Source organism: Equus asinus, chromosome 12 (assembly GCF_041296235.1).
Source record: "Equus asinus isolate D_3611 breed Donkey chromosome 12, EquAss-T2T_v2, whole genome shotgun sequence".
Lineage (NCBI taxonomy): Eukaryota > Metazoa > Chordata > Mammalia > Perissodactyla > Equidae > Equus > Equus asinus.
In genome coordinates this window covers 14,246,690-14,268,725 of record NC_091801.1, presented here as the reverse complement: position 1 = coordinate 14,268,725, position 22,036 = coordinate 14,246,690, and the positions used below count along the sequence as shown (strand labels likewise).

The following is a 22,036-nucleotide window of genomic DNA, read 5'->3' as shown; positions in this document are numbered from 1 at the left end:
ACCCTGATTCATTGGGACTTACTAGAAATTGGCCTCTTTCTTTCTTTCTTCTTTTTTTTATAACACAATTCTTGGCATCGAACTTTTTACAGAAACCATGGAGCAAAAAATTCTTGAGAAAGTTTCTTTTTTCTTCTCTATAAATTATAGGATTATAAAATGGCAATAAAAAATGAGTTTGCTGGGCCCAACACTGCACAAGTGAGTTGGTGAATAGCACTACCTTCATCGGGGGTGCAGTAGGGGCAGAAAATCTGTGAGTTCACCCCTGGGAAGTGCCTGAGAGAACACAATTATAGAAGAAAACAATTTAAATATTTTTCTTTTGTTTATGAAAATGTAGCCCAATTCTTCCTTCTTTATTCAAATGCTTGTCTTATCTGTATTCACTACAATTACTGCATAGTCTTTCTTTACTTCTTGTGTCTTACTGCCCTTGAGAGACAATTCTCTTTTACGGTTGTAAACCAGGCATCTCAAAATTGGATCCAAACCTAAAGAGTGAATTCCAGAAATGTCTGTTTAAAGTGTCCCCTTTTGCCAAAGCACGCCCCCCTTTTCCTTTAGCAGTCAGCACTAGGGTGCTGCTCACCACCAGCTAGAAAGCTTGCTTAGATATTATCACGTTCATTCCTGACAACAACAGGTAGGCACTGTTATCACTCCCATTTTGTAGATGAGGAAACTGAGGCTTCCAGGGGTTGCATATGCACTAGTCTGTGGGGCGGCACAGCCTGGATTTCAAGCTGGGTTCTGTAGACATTTAGGTTCATCTTAACAAGGTACTGTGTGCTGCCTCGTTTCTGTGAAAAGGACCTCATTTGCTGGAAGCTTTGGAAAAGACCTCGACTAAGAGCTGGCCTCCTACAGACACCCCAACCCCCAAGAAGGTGCCACCCAGAACTTACAGGGCCTAAGTGTCTTTAACCATCAGGGAGGGTTTCCTGTCACTAGTTACTCCCCAGTTCTCCTTGACCAGAGAGCCCCTGGTGCCACAGAAACCGACTAATATAAACCTCAGCCCTGGCTGCAGCCACTGAGCACTGGACCCGGAGGGCTGAATCCCCCTAGAGATGAAGAAAATGGGGTCAGAAAGCAGTTCTCCGGAGTTTGGGTTTGGTTTAGTTCAAACAAGCAGCCATGCTCCCTCACCGCCCCCCACCTCCTAAACTCCAGCTGTATTTTCTCTCTCTGGTCAAGAAAACTGCCTTTCAATTTTACAAAACAATGGACACGCCCCAAAGTGGGCAACTGTTTAGGTAGTTTCAGCCTTCACACTTTTCTAAATATTTTACAAACAGGATGCTGCTCTAAAAAAGACTGGTGCTTAAAAACCATATGATGGGTTTCCCAAGTTGTTATTTGCTGTGAACATTGCAGTGAACATGGAAGAAAATGACAAGGAAAATGGGGTGGTGTATGTTAAAAACACTATATAAACATTATCTGGGAAAAAAAAAAGAAACTCTACTGAAATACAAATTGGCACCTTGTGTTATGATTTTATTCCATAGTTAGACCTGAGACTCACCTCTCACTCCTGTTTGTGGGTTCTTGAACTACTTGCAGTTGTAAGCATTGGAGGGTGCTTTAGGCTGGAGAAAGTGTCCTGTGGGTGTGTGGTGTGCGTGGGCACAAGAAAGATGTGCACCTAATTTACCTGGAAGAGTTTATGCCTTTCAACGTGGCCCTGCCCCCAAAAGACTCTTAGGGCCTAATAAGCATCCAGTTCTTGCCTTCCAGGAACCCTTGTCTCCAGAAGAATCAGAATCATAGAAAGTAACGAGTTCCATTCAGAAATGCAGTGATGCAAACGTGATCACTACCGTTCCGCCCCAAATGACCCAAAACCCCTGTCCAGAACCACGAGGGCTCCTTTAACTTCCAGACCAAACTTCTTTAGAAGGCAACAAAGACTACATTCGGACGCACCCAGGGGCACTCGGTTTTCACAATGCGTTTTATTATTCATAAAAAAATAAATTTATTTACATTTGCTAATTACCGTGGTAGTGCAGCCGGGCGGCAGCCTTCCCCTGGGCTAGGTCGTCAGGTACCGAGCAGCCCCAGGCGCCCACCGCGCGCTCCTCCCCGAGCGACTAAGAAACTGCGCGCCGGGAGGCGGTGTTGGAGGAGGGAGCGACCCGAGCTTGGAGGGGGCGGCCAGGTGGGGACAGTCAGGAGTCGGGGAGGGGACGCTGCAAGGAGGTGGGAGGAAGGAGTCGAGGGAGGCCCGAGGAAGACCAGAGCCTGGTGGAGGTGGGCGCAGGGGACCCGGAGCGCGCCGGGCCAAACCCGGCTCAGGTAAAGCGTGCCTCCTTCTCTCCTGGCGCCGAGAGGTCCTCGTCCCGCCTCGCTGCCCTGTGGGATACAAACCTGGCCCAAATATGCCACTCTCCTCTCTTTGCAACTTAAAAACATCCCCCTATGTGGGTCTCACGTGAGGACTTCAGTCTTTAAGGCCGATCACCAAGAGCGCCTTCTAACCATTGCCTAACCTTAAAAGGCCTGGGCTCTGCAGAGTCGGGCCATCACCTCTGGCTCAGCTTGGAAACGAACCCCCAGGCAGTTTGGCGCTGGGCTCAGACCGCAGCGCGGGGGTTAGTCTACACTGCTAGAGCCCGAGGTCGGATCTGGGTCCGCGCTCTCGACTGAAGGAGGCTCCTTCTGGAGAGGTGAAGTGTCATCGCCCAGATCCCAGGCAGCCGGAGCCGTGGGCGCCCTGCGATGACAGCCACGCCGCTGAGCCTCCGGCTCTGCCCCCCAGGCCCGCCAGCTGTGCTGTTCACAGTTCGCGCGGGGGTGGGGGTGGGGTCTAGAAGACTCCTATGGAACTTTCTTCCCATTCTCTGGGGGTTCTCACGCTGTCTCCTTTCTCTCCGTGGCCCCCAAAACACGCGCTTAATCAATAACCTCATCGAATGGGTTCGAGTTCGATCTAAGCGGTGGTCCCACATAATCTGTTGGCTGCGGAAACTTCTTTGGTGTCAGAGTCGGGTCGTCCCGAGACCACAAATGGCCACGTCTGTAAAATCAAAAAAGAGCGTCAGATACTGGAGGAGCCCAGATAAAGAGTCCTGTCTCAAACCGAAACCGCTCTCCCTGAGCGAACCCTGGAATATCCCTGGCCTTGAGTAGTTCAGATTTTATCAGTGTTCTGAGAATTGGCGTGTCTTCTCTCTAAACTAGGATTTTAATTTTACTGGAGTTTGATTACGTGAGCCCCGAGACGTCGGTCTGTGCTTCCTCCCGGACTTGCCCTCAGGATGATTCGGTGAGACTTGCAAAAGTTTGGGATTTTGTGGTTTAATTCCCTTCCCCCAACACACACACACACACACACTCAGTCCTCCGCTCCAAGTAGGAACTGGGATATGATCTTTCTCAAGCCAGGAGAGTTGGCAGGTTGGAGAGGGGCTTTCCAGACAAATCCCATTTGGGGAAACCTCTGCTTTTCTGCGAGAATTAAAAAAATCCAAAGGCTCTTTAATAGAGTTTGGTCGTCCCTCCTCCTTTCGGAAAGTAGGGCTTGTTGAACCAAACCTGTCAGACTCTTAGCTGGAAAAAGCTGGGCGAGGGAGATCTGCCATTCAATCTGCAACCGGGCAGTAGACCCAGCTGGAACCCAGATTCACCCCGGAAGTAGGATATTAACCAATAGCTGTCACTGGGCAAAGCACCAAGTACAATGATGAGAATGATGCAAACCCAGAAGGGTGGATGGCTCTTCTCCAGGAAAATGGCTGGCCCCTCTCGTGATTTGGGAGAAACTAAACTGGCCTCCTCACCACCCATACCAGAACCCCCATTTCGGCGGTTCTTCCCAGCGGCCTGATTCTGCCCGGCGCCCAGGAGCGCGCTGGGCGTCTCCTGGCCGCTCGCCCCCGGCCTCGCACAGCGCCCCTACCAGGTTCACCGGGTGCACGTAGCCGTTCTCGTAGCGGTCCTCCTGCAGCAGCTGCCGCAGGTGCGCGATGTAACTGGAAGCCAGCCGGAGCGTGTCCAGCTTGGAGAGCTTGGTGTCGGGGGGCACCCAGGGCAGGCTGGTCTTGAGCCTGGAGAAGGCTTTGCTCAGCACGCGCATCCGGGCGCGCTCGCGGGCGTTGGCCGCGTTCCGCTGCGACTGCTTGCACTCGGCGGCCGAGCCCTTGGGCGGGAGGGGCTTTTTGCCGCCGCCGCTCCCAGCCACCCCGGGCCGCTTCCTCTTGCAGCCTCCAGCGCCGCCGGCCGCGCCCAGCGCACACTGCTCCTCCTCGCCGTCGAGGTCTTCCTCCTCGGCCGACGAGTTGTCACTGGGCGAGATGTAGCTGCGCTGGGCGCCGCGGAGGGGCGGCCTCTTAGAGGCGGGGACCGGGTACCCCCGCTGCAGCCCCCGCGGCTCCATCTCCTCGGGGTCGCTCACCGAGCCGGTGGACATCGCTGCGTCCCCCAGGCCCCAAGCTCGCCCGCCTTCCTCCCCCAGGCCAGTCTCGCGGTCTCCGCCTTCCGCTCCCTCCCGGAGGCGGGGGCCAGGCCGGACTCGGAGAAGGACTAGAGACCCGAGTCGGGAAGCGCGGAGCGTGAGAGCGAGCCCTGCCGCGGACCCCGGAGAGCGCGGCCGAGACGTCGGCGGCCCGGCCCAGCCTCGGCGTGCACACCCGCGAGCTGCGCCTTTCGAGAGGACTATTTATCTGTACTCCTCGGAACAAACCACCCCAGGCCAAGAAGAGGGGGTTGGAAAGGGGGGCAAGAGGTGGGGCAGGGGCGTGGAAGGGGTGGGGACCGCTTTTCTGAGCTCAGAGGATCTGCTGGTGGGGGCGGGGGAAGGGGAAGTCTCTGCTGAGCCGAGATCTGGACCCTGGGGTGGGGGCGGGGGGTGGCGATGGCCCCTCAGACTGTCAGCGCGAGCTAAGTGTGCGCTGGGCTAGTGATGGAGGGGACCTTGTTCGTACCTACCCCACTTCCACTCCCAACTAATCTTAGCGATGGTGAAGATTGCCAGACCCTTAGAACCCCAGGATGGCTACCTCTGCTTCTCTACCAGTTTTCAGGAGAACTCTGTTTTCCAAGTTCATCGCTCATAGGGTATGACTGAGTATCCAAGGCTGGCCCCACACAGGAGTAAAAGCAAAACAAGCAAACGACACTGAACAGCCCACAAGTTACCTCGCATTTTCTTCCTCCTCCTTTTCTTTTAGCATCACTTTATGATTTACAAAGCACTTTACTCTACATCCGTTCGTTTCATTTTCAAACAACGTCTGTGACTCAAATATTATCTCCCCTTTGCAGAACTTGAAGCTAAGCCGCAGAGATAGATGCTGAGTAAAGGACCCCAAATCTCCAGGCTGGTGAGTAGAGTATGGACCCAACATCCGTGTTTAGATCTCCGGACCCTCGATATTCCTATCCTACCCGCCTCCCCACCACACACCACAGGATGTTGTATCTGCTATTTTCTACTGTCTTGAGAGTTCCATCTGTGATTTTGATTTTACACCACAATAAGACAGAGGATCCTGCCCCCACCCTTTGAGTGAGTTAAAGTCTAGGGAATCGATTACTCTTTTGGCTTGTGTCTTAAAGAGCATGCCCCTGGAAGCAGAATGCTAAGTCAGCACAATCGTCCAACTTCAAAAACGACAAAATAGCACCCAGAATTATCGTGACCCACGTCAACCAAAAATAAAACATCCTACCCCCAGCCCCCGAAGGAAATAAAACAAAACTGTGATCTCATCACTTTCTAACTCCAAGGGCCTTTGCAATACGTAGTCCGGGGATGTGTACTTATTTTGGAAGGAACACCAATGGCCAGCTACTGAGTGCCTGCTGTGTGCCGGTCACTGAGCAGGCGCCACGTGACAGCCCACTGAGTAATGAAAACAAACCAAAAAAAACCCCTAAAACAACAACTAAAGAATTAAAACTTTCTGAGGTTGGAATATGGTTACTCCGTTTTCCAACGAGGAAAGTGAGTCTTCACACCCAGTTTAGGTTTTCTTGTGCTTCCCGTCAAAGCCCACAGGCTCCCAGGCTGAGCGAAGCGCAAGGAGATGGACGTGCCGGCAGCGCGGGGCAGGGCAGGCAGAAGCCACAGGGCCAGCCTCGCTCCGCGACTCCTCGAGCAGAACAAATGCGCCAGGCTCCGTGCCTGAAGTGCCGCAACAGGTGGCTGGCCCGGGCTGACTTCATCACTCAGGCATCGTTCCACCTTCGTCTGTCTCCCAGGCCATGCTTCCCTCGTGAGGGATGTTTCACACAACCCCTCCCGCTCGCGCCCATTTGCAGAGGTTTTCTCTCGGTAAATTTTGTCATTTTGTTGGGGGCGGGGGAAGGGCTCCTTCTAAGATCAGTGGAATAAAAAGATCACTCGCTCTCAGTTCTCTCTGGGCTAGGAAAAGGAAAGCACAGGGAGTATTCCACAGAGCGAAGGAATCTGTCCTGGAGCACTTGAACTTGAACTTGACTCTAGGCGCGCCACGCGAAGGAGGGAAGCAGAAAAAGAGAAGGGAGAGCAAAAAGATGTCAAGGGGGAGATCCCAGGCTAGCTTTTTGCTGGCCTATTGATTACTTGAAGCTATCAGTATAAATACAGCCTCACACATTAGAGGCAGGCATATAGGTTTTAAAAATCTGGATTGTTTATACAGGTGCAGAACAAAGTCTTTCTTTAGAAAAGATTAATGGCGGGGTGAGCGCTAGATTTTCTCTAAACAGTCGCAAAAACTGTACCCAGCCTCAGCGCTAAGCGGGTCACGGCCAGTTTCTTTTTCTTGAAGGAACTGCCTGGCTCCAACAATTTTTGCTTATTGTTTTCGTAGCCTTTTCCTTTCCTTGTTCCTTCTTTCTTTTCCTTCCTCTTTCCGTGTTTCTTTCCTTCCTTCCTTTCTTTTTCCTTCTCTCTCTTCCTCTTCTTCTCTCCCTCTGTGCTCTTTCAAAAAAGACAGCTATCTTCTCAATTTTTCTTTTGTCTTTCTATCATTTTCCCTTTCCCGTCATCTCTTTCTAGATGTATTTTCATTCTCTCACTCTTTTTTCGAGGTTGCAGACTCCTAATAAAGATCAGGAAATGTATCCTCATGTACATTTCATATTAGTATAGAACCGCAGTTTGTTGTAACATGTTTCTAATGCTATCTGATGTTTGTCACCGCTTTACACTTTCAAAACGCTTTTATTTTTCCTTCTCTCTCAATGATTACAACAGCCCCATGAATTGAACAGTTCAAGTACAGCTTTCTCTTTTGAAAACCCAGTTGTTTTAATTGTTTTGGCAAGTTACCCCTTGCAAATGAATAATAAAGCCTTTATTTTTGTATTTTAAAAAAGCACATTTGCTGCTGCTTTACATCCTTTTAGATCTATAACATGGACATACAGTTGTTTATGGTGTGCATTGATGGTCTTCAAATTCTCTAAGATGTTCTTTTTAAGTATGCAATAGGGAGGGAGGTTAAAATTACATTATAAAACAAACGTTAATATATTTGATAATGTTTTCTAATCCTGACTCTCCTACTCATTGGCTGTATGACCTTTGGCAATTTACTTTTCCTGAGGCCCAGATTCCTAATCTATATAATGAACTATCTATCTTGTTGTGAGAAAGAGAAAGTAGAAGAGCAATTGCCTGGGCCAGAGCCTGAAACAAGGGAAAGATGGATAAATGCTAGTTCTTTTTATTACTGTGAATTGCCTTGCCCACACCGCACAGCTAGTAAGTGACGCGGCCTGGAGCTGACCCAGGTTTTGTGCTCCAGGCCTTGTTCTGGGTTAAAATGGCGCCAGGCCATGTTCTTTCTCTACCCGCTGGCTTGTAGGGTCTGAAGGGCCCGGTGCCATCGCTTCACATTTTCTGCAGATCTCCTCAGGGACCTCACTGAGGGAAAATAGATGGGACTGCATTAGAAACTTCTTCCTTCTCCACGTTCTCTCCTCCTAAAGTCACAGCACTTCTCCAAGCCTCACTCTTCCCTATTTGAAAACTGGGATAAAACTCCTAAATCAGAGTTACCAAAAGGGCTAAATGAGGTTGGAGGGTATGTAAAAGCAGCATGCTTGGATGTAACACAGAAAGGTGCTTAATAGGTTAAAATATTCAAAAATGCAGACTTTGGTTTTCTAAAAAAGGAGAATGAGGTGGGATGGTAATTACAGGCCATAGAAAAGATGGCCTTTCAGTGCCGCCCCCTCCCCCCCAGCTCTGTAGTGGGACTGGCTGAGGACGTCTGAAGCTGGGCAGGGCAGGTGTGGGAGAGCAGAGGCTGCATCTATCTTCTGTGAACACCAAGTCAAAACACATAGTAAGTAGGTGCTTAAGAAATGGTTGATGTGGGAATGCATTTGAATGGGTAAAGCTCTCCCCACAGGACTTCCCTGGTGGTGTGTCCCCACAGCCTCGTGAGGTTCTGACCTGTCAGGTTGGCTGAAGAAATTGCCCATACCTTTGGGATCACTCCTACTTTTGATCTAGGAAAACAAAGAGTCTAGGTCAACACTGGCCAATATGGAAGCCACTTGCCACGTGAGGCTGTTGAGCCCTTGAAATGTGACTAGTCAAGTACACTACTGTTAATTATACCCCAGATATTGAAAACAATATGAATAAAAGAATGCCAAATATCTCATTAATACTTAAAAAAATTATATGTCAAACAATAATAATATTTTGCATATATTGGGTTAAAGGAAACATTATTAAAATTAATTTCACTTGTTTCTTATTTTTATAATATGGCTACGAAAAGTTGAAAATTACATCTGTGGCTCGCATTGCGTTTCTATTGGATAATTCAGGGATTAACTGTGTAGCCATGCATTGAGTGGCTACTTTTTGCTGTGGCAGGTGTTGGTGAGACGGACTCCTGCCCCCTCGGAAGGCATAGTCTCGTGGGAAAAAGCGCGATAATGTGGGGCGCGCACATTACGTCACATCCTTTCTCGCCTATCCCAGTCATCTCGCCTGCGCCTCACCACGTGCACCTGGTCTGGTCTAATCCGCCCAAACCCAGGAGGCCGGGAGAAACGCTTCCGGTTTGGATCTCCGCAGCTCCTGGTAATGGAAACCTCAGCCCCGGAGAGGCCTTGGCTCGCTTTTCCAGGCAGGACAGGCCAGCCTGCGGACGACGGCCTGGGCTCGGTGCCCAGTACGTGGGCCTCTTCAGAGCAGCCCTGGGTACAGAGTAGACGCACAGGCCAGGGAGATGAAGGCTCAAGGTCATGGGATGTTCGAGTCACGTACTGTGCAGGTCACGTGGGATGCCAGTCACGTGAGGGGCAGGTCACTTGGAGGCAAGTCGCTTGGGGGCACAGAGTGTGACCAGCCTTTCCCTAGGCCCAGACTCTTCTTCCTTCATCCACGCGAAGCCCTGAGCCCAGCTCCAGGTCCGGGCAGTTTGTGTCTCGGGCGCATCCTGAATGTCCCCACGGCCCCTGCCTGGGAAGGAAAGGAGCTCCTGGCATTTGATGCCCACCAGCCACATGGTCGGGCACCTGTGGGAACAGTGGAATCGACCAGAGGAGTCCTCTGTCATCCAGACACAACCATCCCCTGCTGCTGGTTTATTCATCCAAGAAGTGTGGCAAGATTTTTGCCTCCTCAGAGCCCGGTAAGGCCTGAGCATGGAGAGAGGCCAGTGCCAGGATGCATCAGGCTTGGGGAGGCTGAAGGCAGAAAAGCCAGGGTTAGGAGTGAAAAGGGAGACGGAAAGTGAGAAGACGCAGAGACCTGATTTCCTCTGCCATTCAGGAGAGGAAATAAAAATCCTCGTTGATATCTTGACAACTACAGATGCACGTGGCTTTGGGAAAAGATTTTCTTTTAAAGCTGTATTTGTGGATTCTAGGGAGCCTGCGCCAGTGTGTAACTGTTCTGCAAACCCCGGATTCCACCTGGAATGTCGTGTGTCTGCTGCAAATCACTTTGACCACTCAACCAGTGGAGTACAGCAGCCCAGCTCTCGCAGAAAAAGCCCTGCGGTGAAGGTCTCCCTTGGAGGCCTGTTTGCAGAATCCCTGGACCTCATTGATTTGGAGAATCCTGAAGGGCAAACAAGTCTGGCCTGTGGCTTGTGGGTCTGCGAGCAGTCTTATTTTAAGAAATCCCTTGAGACAGCTTTTCACTCTTAGGCAGAAGCCAAGAAACTTGTGTCTCGGGAGATTTTTCTTTGACTGTTGATTTTTATTGGCAGTACTTCGGGAATGTGAAAATACTCCATTATGGAAACATCCCTTGAAATGCAGCACACGGCTGTGGTCTCCAGTATGTGGTCCTGGCCCTGTTTGATTTAGTTGTGGAGTTAACCTAGGAGAGAATGACCTCCTGCCCTGTGGCACGTACTGGTGCTCTGCTGCAGACATCAGGAGATCTCTGCATCTACCGGCTGAGTGGCCTTGGGCCACTTGGAGCTGTTTCTCTGTGTAGAGCCCGCCTCCCAGGTGGTGGTGAGGCTCAACACGACTGCCAGTGTGCAGGCTCCCCTGGAGGCCATAGAGCATTGTACAAGGTCAGTTATTACGTTATCGTCCCCATTCTCTCTCCTACGGGCTCATTCTTTCTCTACTTCCTCTCCCAATAGTAGTGGGCGCTGCTGCTCATTTAGCAGCCCTCCGCCCCGCACCCCCATCCCTTATAGGACATCAAGTGAAAAGTAAATGCCTCCTGGCGCCAGAAGGAAGTTCTCATGTAATAGATACTTTGTGGTGTCAGAGAGCAAGGATTCTGTACACTTTGTCAACCAGTCCCTTCATCAGCTCTTCTGTAAAAGATGGGGCCTGGCTTATTTACGTACAAACTTTGTTTCTCCAGCTCTAAGCTCTCTGACCTGCAGTTCTGAAGTGAGCTCTCATAGATGATCAGACAGCAGGGGGGTGTTTTGGGAAAAATGCCCACTTTTTCTGGATGTGTTTTTTCCTTGGGTTTATTTGTGCTGCTCTGCCCAATTAGCAAGGATAACGAGCCAGTTAGCTTGCAGGGAGGGGGGAGCCACAGTTACATTCCTCTTTAGGTTTCAGTCTCAAAGGAGACCTCCTGGAGGATGTTGGAAAGAGAACTAGGTAAAATATCTTCCTGTCTTGTTCCATCGCCCTGCTCCTGTTCTTTCTTAGATGGCCACGTTCAGGCAACTTCCTTTAGGGAAGAAAGGAGCAGAATTAAAATAAGAAGAAAATGAAAAGACCAAACTGTAAGCTCAAGGAAGGCAGAGATTGTGTCTTGTCCTTCTGGATATCCCCAGTGTCCAGCAGCTTATGAAAGGCACCACCTAAATATTTGATGATTGAAAACATTCACAAACACATGAGCCAAATCCAGTCTTCACCCATGGTTAATGGAGACGCACACTCATTTAACCAACTCAGTTTATTCCTATGTGCTCTACCCTACAATCAACGCTTACTGGAACCCAATTACATTTCTCATTCACTGAATGGATGCTAAAGAATATTTCCTGTTTGCAAATGTAGCTTATATATCTTATCTACTTATCATATACTCCACTTGCCACAACCCCAGAGTTAATTCTAAATAACCGAAGAATTACATTTATAAACATCACAACAAGGTTTCTTCTTATAAAAATGAAATCTAGTCTTAAATACCATTTGTAACACTTTTTTCCTAATGGAAAAAATTCAGAATTTTCATAAAATTTTAGAGGATCACAGACCCAAAAAGCCTCAGATTAGATCTTTGACATATAGTAAGGAGAGAACGGAGCCTTTAACCGTCCACAGTTTTAATGGGTGAGCAGAGAAGGAGGATTCGGAGAAATCAAGGCAGTAATCAGAGAGATGAGAGGAAAGCCAAGAGAGAGGAGTGTTATTGAAAGCAAGGGAGCAGTTTCAGGAAATAGTGGATGGGGACTTCCAGTTGAGATGGTTTGGTTAGGTCACATTTTGAAGCTTCCGCTGAGCTCCAAACACATAGCAATAAGAGTTAAGGTATAAAAATAGGCAGCTGAAATGACATAGCCGTGTTCAAAAACAAGAAAAATCCCTCTGTGGACCAGGAGTGGAACCGAAAGCGAACACTGAGTGGGGTTGAAGCTTCTGGCTCGTCCTCGGCGTCGGCTCCAGGCAGGAGTAGGCAGGAGTCAAGTTCCTTTGCAGACAAGGGGAACGTGACTGGCCCATGTGAGGAGCGAGGCTGACCTGGATCAGTGCTGCCATTAGGATGCTGGAGCAGGGCTTCACCTTTGTGAATGCAACCACTACGGAAGCAGAGGGAAGCAGGCCCAGCCAGCGGAGTGGCTCTGTGACTGTCATTTTCAGTTGTCTTTTTCTCTTAATTGTGGGTCACGTTTTCCTGCTTCTTTGCATGCCTGGTAGCCTTTGTTTGGATGCCAGACATTATGAATTTTACCTTTTGGATGTTGGGGATCTTTGTGTTCCCTGAAATGTTATTGATCTTTTGCTCTGGGATGCAGTAAAGTTAGTGCAATAGTTGGAAATAGTGTAATCCTTTTCAGTCCTGCTTTTCAGATTGGTAGAAGGAATCAGGACATTGCTCATTCTAGAGCTAATTCTTCCCCCTACTGAGGCAAGACTCTTCTCAGCACTCAGCCCAGTGCCTCGTGAATCATGAGATTTCGCAGTCGGGCTGGAGCAGGTGTTATTCCTGGCCCTGTGTGAGTACCTGGCACTGTCCCCTTTAATCTTTTTTGCTGGATCTTCCTTCAGCCTCTGGGTGTTTCCTCACCCTCTGCAGATCTCCAGAGTTCTCTCTCTGTGCATCTTCTTGCTCTCTGGTGCTCTGTTCTGGGAATTCTAGCTGCTTTGTTCTCTCCAGTCTCCCAGCTCTGTCTTCTCAACTCAGGGAGTCTGCTTGGGTTCTCCCTTCTTGCTCCTCAGCCTGGAAACCTCTGTCACAGCAATATCTGGGGCAATTATAGCCTTTCCTTGTTTGTTTCCCATCTCTCAGGGTCCACTGTCCTTCATGGCCTTGTGCCCAGTGTTTGGAGAACCATCATTTCATATATTTTGCTTGTTTTGTGGTTGGTGGTCGAAGACTGAGTCTTACCTCTGGTCCTTAATCCTGGCCACAGGTGGAAGTGTTTGGAATCACACCTTAGTAGGAAACTATTTTCTTTCCTTTTGTTTTTAAGGGTGAGAGTTGCTTAAGCATGCTTGTATCTTGGGCAAGAGATTACAAATATTAAAAATATGAGAAACAGAAGGAAATAATGATGGGCCAAGAGGGGGTAGAAGGAGATGGGAAGTTAGCTTTGAGGAAGAGAAGATAGACCTCTTTGCCTGAAGTGAGATGAAAGTAAATAATGTAGGATGCCACTGTAGATCAGTAGAGGTGTGTAACGAGAAGCTAAGAGATTAGCCCCTGATGGTCTCTGTTTTCTCGGTGGAATATAAATTCAGTTTATTGACTTAGAATAGGCAAGTAGGCATGAGATGTCGGATTACCAGAAGTGGGAAATGTGGGGAGTAACCGTGTTGGAGAATATAAGAAGGGTTTGATTAGGTGTAAGGAAAAGTATTTCAAAGCAGGTTTAATGCCCCGGTGAGGTTGACTGATTGATACTTATACCCATTAACAAATGTGAAGTTAGCTAGCGCAATGATTGATACATAGTGGTTTTCAGTTAGAAATAGTCGAATCTTGATAGTAAGATTGCCTGTTTCCATCTTTGGTAGGAAGAACTTGCAGGAGTGAGCCATTAGTGGGTTCCTTAGGTTTCACTGGGGCGGAGAGGTGACTGAGGAGCACGGAGATTAGGGAGACACTTGGAGAGACTTACATGGAGCTTCTACAGTCGGGGACCCGTGGTATGCAGGAAGGAGGCAAATGAAGGCATACGTTTTTTTTCCTTTTTCGGGTAAGTGGAAAGGGAAGGCTTTGCGAAGACACAGAACCGCTGTGTTGTAGAAGTCGCGAGGGTGCCATTAACGTAGAATGCCGTGTGGAAATTCTATTTACTTCTTGTATTTTTCACCTGTGCCTTGTCTATGTAAAATGGCCTTAAGACCAAAAGTATATAAATGCGTGCAAGTATATATGCATAAACATAAACTGTGAAAATTTAGGCCACCTGGAGGTATTAGTGGATTTCTTTCCATATATCCTTTAGCCATTTAGAACATAGCAAATACTGGGTATTTAAAATCATGATAACCCTCTGACTTTTCAGTATTAGCCATAGGGCACCCACTGGTACGTGAAGCATAGTTGAACGGGGGAAAAAAGTAGAGTAGGTTAGACTGGCCCCCCACCACTGCCCTTATTTTCTTATTCTGCTCACTAAATGTCAGTATCCCCCCACATTTTGTGATGGAGCTATTGAAGTTAAGAGAGGCGAAGTCCATTGCTGAGAGTCACAGAGATACTTAGCTGAAGGGGAACCCAGATGTCGAGAAATAACAGTCTAGCCTTATTGTTACTATATCATGACCATGATGGTTGATTTTATGTGTCAAGTTGGCGAGGCCACAGTACCCAGACATTTGGCCACACATTATTCTAGATGTTTTTGTAAAGGTATTTTTTTTATAGGTGAGCTCAACATTTAAATCAGTAGACTTTGAACAAAACAGATTATCCTTTGTAATGTGGGTGGGCCTTATCCAATCAGCTGATGGTCTTAATAGAGAAAGATTGACTTCCCCAGAAGAAAAGGAAGTTCTGTCAGGAAACTTCCTTCAGACTTGAACTCTAACTCTTCTCTTCAACCCACTGGCCTACCCTGCAGATAATGCTCTTGGACAAAGAATGTTAAATCCTGGAGAATTTAGTAAGCAGGATAATGTGAAATGCTAGGCACTCTGTGCTTAAATTGGGAGTTTTTAAGTAATAAAGGGATAGCTAATCTCATAGTTCTTGAAATTTAATCCTCATTTTAGAAATTGTGGAAAAATTAGTCTAGCTAGGGAGGAAAATGCCAAGTAACTATAAAATATCAACACATGACTTTTCATTTATTTTTTATATTATTATACTACTTGGTTGAAAAATATTGTTTTTATTACAGTCTTTTCTTCGCATTGCTTGGATGGATATAACCACTGACTCTTTTCTTTTAATAGAAATACAATTCTTATATCATAAAATGTTCAGTGGTTTTTAGTATGCTCACAAGATTGTGCAACCATTACCACTAGGTTTTTCCCAAACATTTTTATCATGCTAAAATGAAACCTGACAGTGATTAGCAGTCACTCCCCACCTCCTGAAAGCCACTCCTCCTTATCTCCTGGAAACCAGCAATCTTTCTGTCTCTGTGTATTTGTCTATTCTGGACATTATTACATAAATGAAATCAAATAATTCCATTTATAATCCATCTATATTATAAGCCACAGACCTTTTGTGCCTGGTTTATTTCACTAAGTATAATCTTCTTCAAGGTTTACCCATGTTTTAGCATATATTGGTACTTCATTTTTATATGGCTAGATAATATTCCGTTGTATGTATTTCCCAAACTTTGTTTATCCTTTCATCAAATGATGGTCATTTAGGTTGTTTCCACCTTTTGGATATTATGAATAATGATGCTATGAATATTCGTGCACAAGGTTTTGTGTGAACATATGTTCTCAAGTCTCTTGGGTATATATCTAAGATATAAATACTGAGTCATGTGGTAACTCTATATTTAACTTTTTGAGAATCTATCAGGTTTTTTTCAAAAGAGCAGTACCATTTTATATTTTCTGGAACAAAGTAGAAAGGTTCCAATTTCTCTACATCCTCACCAACACTTTTTATTGTCCTTTGTCTTGATTTTAGTCATCCTAGTGGGTGTGAAGTGATGTCTCATTGTAGTTTTGATTTGCATTTCCCTAATGACTAGTGATGTTCAGCGTCTTTTTATGTGCTTGTTGGCCATCTCTTTGAAGAAATGTCTTTTCAAGTCCCTTGTCCATTTTTTAATTGGATTGTCTTTTTGTTGTTGAATTGTTATTTATTTATTCTTGATACTACACCCTAATCAAATATATGATTTACAGATATTTTCTCCCACTCTGTGGGTTGTCTTTTCACTTGATAATGTCCTGTAAAGCTCAAAAGTTTTAAATTTTAACCAAATATAGTTATCTATTTTTTTCTTTGTTTGCTTAGACTTTCGGTGTCATGTCTAACAAACCATTGTCTGATCCATGATCACAAAGATTTACCCCTATTTTTCTTCTAAGAGTTTTATGTTTTATGTCTAGCTCTATGGTTGATTTTCAGTTAATTTTTGTGTATGGTGTGAGGTAGGGATCCAACTTAGGTTTTTTTTTGCATGTGGATATCCATTGTCCCAGCACTATTTGTTGAAAAGACTCTTCTTTCCCCCATTGACTTCTCTTTGTACCCTTGTCAAAATCAAATTGACCATATATATTGTGGTAAACTTATGGACTCTCAGTTCTATTCCACTGATCTATATATCTGTTCTTATACCAATACTGTAAATTCTTAATTACTTTAGCTTTCTGGTAAGTTTTGAAATTGAAAATCTTTTTCAAGATTGCTTTGACTATTCTGTGTCCCCTGAATTTCCATATGAGTTTTATGATCAATTTGTCAACTTCAAAGCCAGCTGGAGTTTTGATACGAATTGCAGTGAATCTGTAGATTAATTTAGGAGAGGATTGCCATCTTAACAATGTTAAATCTTCTGATCCATTAACATGGGATGTCCATTAATTTAGTTATTTTTTACTTTCTTTCAATAATGGTTTGCAATTTTTAGGGTATAACTTTTACTCTTCACATGTTAAGTTTATTCCTAAATGTTTTATTTTTTGGATGCTGTAGTAAATGGAATTGTTTCCTTAATTTCCTTTTGGGATTGTTTGTTGCTAGTATATAGAAATACAATTTATTTAATCTTGTAACCTTCAGCCATTCTGAACTCCTTTATTCCAACTGTTTTTTGGTAGATTCCTTAGGATTTTCTATATATAAGATTATATTATGTTCAAATAGAGATAGATTTATTTCTTGCTTTCTGATTTGAATGCTTTTTATTTCTTTTTCTTGTCTAATTGCCCTAGCTAATACTTCAGTACAGTGTTGAATAGAAGGAGTGAGAGTGTAAATCCTTCTCTTAATCTGCTGTTAGGGGAAAAGCATTCATTTTTTCACCAATAAGTATGATGTTAGTTTTGGGGTATCCATAGATGCCCTTTATCAGGTTGAGAAAGTATCATTCTACTCCTAGTTTTTTTAATGTTTTTATCATGAAGGGGTGTTGGATTTTGCAACATGCTTTTTCTGCATCTATTGAGATGACCATGGTCTTCACCCTTTATTCTATTTGTATAGTGTGTCACATTAATTGGCTTTGGGATATTAAACCAATCTTGCATTCCTAGAGTAAATTCCAATTGGTCAAGTTGCATAATCCTTTTAACATATCACTGGATTTGGTTTGCTGGTATTTTATTGAGGATATTCGTGTCTGTATTCATAAGAGGTAATAGTTTTCTTTTCTTAGGTCTTTCTCGGTTAATGATATCAGGGTAATACTGGTGTCATAGAATGAGTTAGGAAGTGTTCCCTCCCCTTTTGTTTTTTGAAAGAGTTTGTGAAGCATTGGTGTAATTTATTATTCAAATGTTTAGTAGAATGCACCAATGCATTCATGGACTTTGTGGGAAATTTTTTGATTACTAATTCAATCTCTTATTACAGGTCTATTCAGAAATTTTATTTCTTCTTGAGTCAGTTTTGGTAGTTTGTGTCTTTATCTGAATTTGTCCATTTTATGTAGATTATCTAATTTGTTAGCATACAATTGTTTATAGTATCCCTTTGATCCTTTTTATTTTTGTAAAGTCACTAGTAATGTCCCCTCTTTAATTCCTGATTTTAGTAATTTGAGTCATCTCCTCTTTTTGGTCAGTTCGGCTAAAAGTTTGTTAATTTCATTGATCTTTTCGAAGAGCCAAGTTTTGATTTTGTTGATTATTCTTTAATTTTGTATTCTCTATTTTATTTAGTTCCACTGTAATCGTTGTTTTCTTCCTTCTGCTTTCATTTGGTTTAGTTTTCTCTTCTTTTTCTAGTTTCCTAAGGTGGAAGGTTATTGAGTTGAAATATTTTTTCTTTTTTAATATAGGCATTTACAGGTGTTATGGATGATTTTATGTGTCAGTGTGGGCTAAGAAATGCTAAGATAGCTGTGAAAACATGGTTTCTGGATGTGTCTGTGAGGGTGTCTCCAGAAGAGATTAATATTTGAATCAGTAGCCTATATAAAAAGAACATCTTCACCAATGTGGATGGGCGTCATCCAGTTCCTGAGGGTCTGAATAAAACAAAAAGATGGAGGAAGAACAAATTCATTGTCTCTGCTTGAGTTGAGATATCTATCTTCTCCTGTCTAGAAACATCAGCTGTCCTTGTTCTTGCGCCTTCAGACTTGGACTAAATTACACCACTGGCTTTCCTGGTTCTCTGGATTACAGATGGCAGATTGTGGGACTTCTAAGCTTTCATTGTCCTGTGAGCTAATTCCTATAATAAATTTCCTCTTATATATATCTTTATATATCCTATTGGTCTTATTTCTCTGGAGAACCCTGACTAATACAACAAATATAAATTTCCCTCAAGGATTGCTTTAGTTGTATTCCTTAAGTTTTGGTTTGTTGTGTCTTCATTTTCTTTCATCAAAGTATTTTCTAATTTCCTTGGTGATTTCTTCTTGGACTCATTGTTTTTCCTTTTTAGGAGTGTGTTGTTTAATTCCCACATATTCGTGAATTCTAAATATCCTTCTAGTATTGGAAAAATATTTTGTATTATTTCAATCCTTTTAGGTTTATTGAGACTTGTTTTGTGACCTAGCACATGTTCTATCCTGGAGAATGTTCCATGTGCACTTGAGAATAGTTTATATTCTACTGTTGTGTGGAGAGTTCTGCAGACGCCTGTGTGGTCTGCATGGTTTACACTACAGTCATGCACCACATAAGGATGTTTCAGTTAATGAGGGACTGCAGATAGAATGGTGGTCTCATACTATTAGTACCATATAGCTTAGATGTGTAGTAGACTATACCATCTAGGTGTGTGAAGCACACTCTGTGATGTTCACACAATGGCAAAATCGCCTGACAATACATTTCTCAGAATGTATCGCTATCATTAAGTAAGACATGATGGTTTTGTTCAAGTGTTCTGTTTCTCTGTGGATCTTCTTTCTAGTTGTATCTATTATTGAAAATGGGATATTGAAGTTCCATATATTATGATTGAATTTTTCTAATTATTCCGTTACTTCTGACAGTTTTTGCTTCATGTATTTTGGGCCTCTGTTGTTAGGTTCATATAAGTTTATAATTGTTATACTTTCTTGATGGATTGATCATTTTATTATAATTATGAAATTTCATTTTTTTGAAATTTCATATTTTATGAAATTACTTCATAATTTATTATAATTATGAAATGTTTTTCTTTAGTCTGGTGAAAATGTTGTTTTGAAGTATATTTTTGTCTGATATTAATTTGGCCACTCTAGCTCTTTTAGTGACTATTTGCAAGGCATATCTTTTTCCATTCTTTTACCTTCAACCTATTTGTGTCTTAGAATCTAGAGCAGACCTTTTGTAAACAGCATATAGTTGGATCCTGTTTTTCATCCATTTTGCCTATATCTGCCTTTTAATTGGAAAGTGTAATCCATTTACATATAATGCAATTATCAGTGAGGTAGGATTTATGCCTGCCGTTTGACTATTTGTTTTTTACATATCTTAAGTCTTTTTTATTCCTCTATTCTTCCATTATTGCCTTCTTTTGTGTTAAATAGATATTTTATAGTGGACCATCTTAACTTTCTTGTCATTTCTTTTACTGTATATTTTTTGGAATTATTTTCTTTTTGGTTGCCCTGAGGATTACAGTTAACATCTTATTTTATAAGTCTATTTCAGATTAATATCAAAAACTTCACTCCTATAGAGCTCTGCTGTCTTTGCTTTCTTTTTCTGTTATTGTCATACAAATTGAATCTTTATACGTTGAAAACCCATCAATACAGATTTATAATTGTTGCTATATCCAGCTCTCTTTTAAATCAAATAGGAGAGTTACCAACAACAAAAATGTTGATACTCTTTTGTATTTACCTATATAGTTACCTTTACCAGGGCTTTGTTTTCCTCATCTGGATTCAAAGACTTGAGTTGTCTTTAATATATCTTGTAGGGAAAATTAGCTCATGACAAATTTTCTCAGTTTTTAAAAAAATCTGAGAATGTTTTAATTTGGTGTCCGTTTCTGAAAAATTTAGCTTTGTTGGATATTGGGTATTTTCTTGTAGCAATTTGAATAGGTCCTGTTACTGCCTTGTGGTCTCCACGGTTTCTGATAAGAAATCAGCTATTAATCTTATGGGGAATCCCTTTTGTGCGATCGGCCACTTCTCTCTTGCTGTTTCTAAGACTCCTTCTTTATCTTTTGGCAATTTTATTTTTGTGTGTCTCAGTGTGGCTATCTGAATTTATCCTACCATACTCTGTTGAGTTTCTTGGATGTTTAGATTCATGCCTCTCATCAAACATGTGAAGGTTTCAGCCATTATTTCTTCAAATAATTTTTCTGCCTCTTTCTCTCTCTTGTCTCCTTTTGGGATTCTCATAGTGGGTATAGTATGTTTTATTGTGTCCTTCAGGTCTCTGAATCTCTTTTATATTTTTAATTCATTTTTATTTTTCTCTTCCTCAGATTGGATATTCTCAATTCAGCTGTCTTCTGGATCACTGCTTCTTTCTTCTGGCTGCTCAAATCTCTTGTTGAAACCCCTCCAGTGAATTTTTCATTTAAATTTATATGTTTTTCAATTCCAAGATTTCTATTTGGTTTCTTTTTGTGATTTCTGGTGAGAAATTCTTTATTTGGTGACACATCATTCTCATACTTTCCTTTAGTTCTTAGACATGGTTTTCTTTTAAAAGTTCTTTGAAAATATTTAAAGTAGCTAATTTAAAGTATTTGTGTAGTAAGTCCAATGTCTGGGCTTCGTTAGGGATAGTTTCCTATTGGTTGTTTTTTTTTCCCCCTGTGTAAGGGCCCTGTTTTATTGTTTTTCTTATGCCTCATAATTTTTTGTAGAAAACTGGACATTTGAGATAATATAGTGTGGCAACTCTAGAAATCACATTCTTCCTTCTCCCCAGGTTTGCTATTTTAGTTTGTTGTTGTTTCTGTTTGTTTACTAACTTTTCTGCATTAATTCTGTGAGGTCTGTATTGTTTGCCATGTGTGGCCACCTAAATTTCTACTTGGTTAGCTTAGTGGTCTGCTAATGATTGGGCAGAGATTTCCTTACATGCCTGGAATCAATAAATCTCCCAGTCTTTGCTGAGGGGCTCTCCACATGTGTTGGGGGGCACAGCTTCAACACTTAGCTAGATAGTTTATAATTCTGCCATAGCCTTCACTTCCTACTTGCACAGACCTTCATGGTCAGCCAGAGGTGAGAGTGTAGGGCCTTTCAGGTCTTTCCTAAGCATGTGCACAGTTCTGGGAGTGTGCACAGACCTATATGTGTTATGGCTTTCTCAATTCCCAGGAGCATATCAGAGCTTTTCAAAGCCCCTAAGGAATTCTCATTCTCCAGATTCTCCTTTTAAAATTTTTGGTTAGCTTATTGTTTACTCCAACTGTTATTTACCACCTTAGGCAGTTTGAAAGTTAAACAATTGTCTATAACTGTTTTTGGCAAATGTGCCTAGGGAAAAAACTTTTTGCATTGAGTGAGCTCTGAGTCAAGTTAAAGACATTTTTACAAGTGGAGTCTTCCAGAGAATTAATAGACAGGTCAAATAATGACAGTTCTCTTGGAATGAAACTTTGAAGGCACTCTACCTCATTCTGCTCCCTCCAGTGGCTGCCAGGCTGCTGGTTTTCACTGTGATTGTGAGCTGTCAGTTTTCAAGGCTACAGTGGAGATGGAGAAGCGGAATGGGAATGAGGCAAGTTAAAATGCTACAAAGCACACTGTTCTTACCAAGATTCAGCTGTTTTTCTTGGAAAACCACTACCCAGATTGTTGGGAGCCTTTGGTCAATTTCTAGTATTCTGAAAATATTGATTCTGACA

The 22,036-nt window shown here is 43.5% G+C and overlaps 1 protein-coding gene and 1 long non-coding RNA gene across 24 annotated transcripts in view; one reads left to right on the top strand and one right to left on the bottom strand.

Moving 5' to 3' along the window:
• Window positions 1-1,933: 1,933 nt before the first annotated feature.
• Window positions 1,934-4,705, bottom strand: MSC (musculin). Its single transcript, XM_014853776.3, has 2 exons — window positions 3,908-4,705; window positions 1,934-3,025 (listed from the first exon to the last, which is right to left on the bottom strand). The coding sequence occupies exons 1-2, from the start codon at window positions 4,415-4,417 to the stop codon at window positions 2,939-2,941; spliced, it is 597 nt and encodes a 198-aa protein (XP_014709262.1). The 5' UTR covers window positions 4,418-4,705; the 3' UTR covers window positions 1,934-2,938.
• The window catches only part of LOC106839199 (uncharacterized), a 120,729-nt gene continuing 103,285 nt past the window's right edge, over window positions 4,593-22,036 (top strand). For 20 of the 23 annotated variants that reach the window (XR_011493151.1, XR_011493154.1, XR_011493163.1 and 17 more), the window contains exons 1-2: window positions 4,593-4,732; window positions 5,272-5,330. This is a non-coding gene — a long non-coding RNA (uncharacterized lncRNA). Of the gene's footprint in view, window positions 4,733-5,271; window positions 5,331-6,000; window positions 6,284-8,827; window positions 10,488-22,036 lie in introns of all 23 variants that reach the window. The other 3 variants (XR_011493158.1, XR_011493148.1, XR_011493157.1) reach the window with 2 other exon arrangements.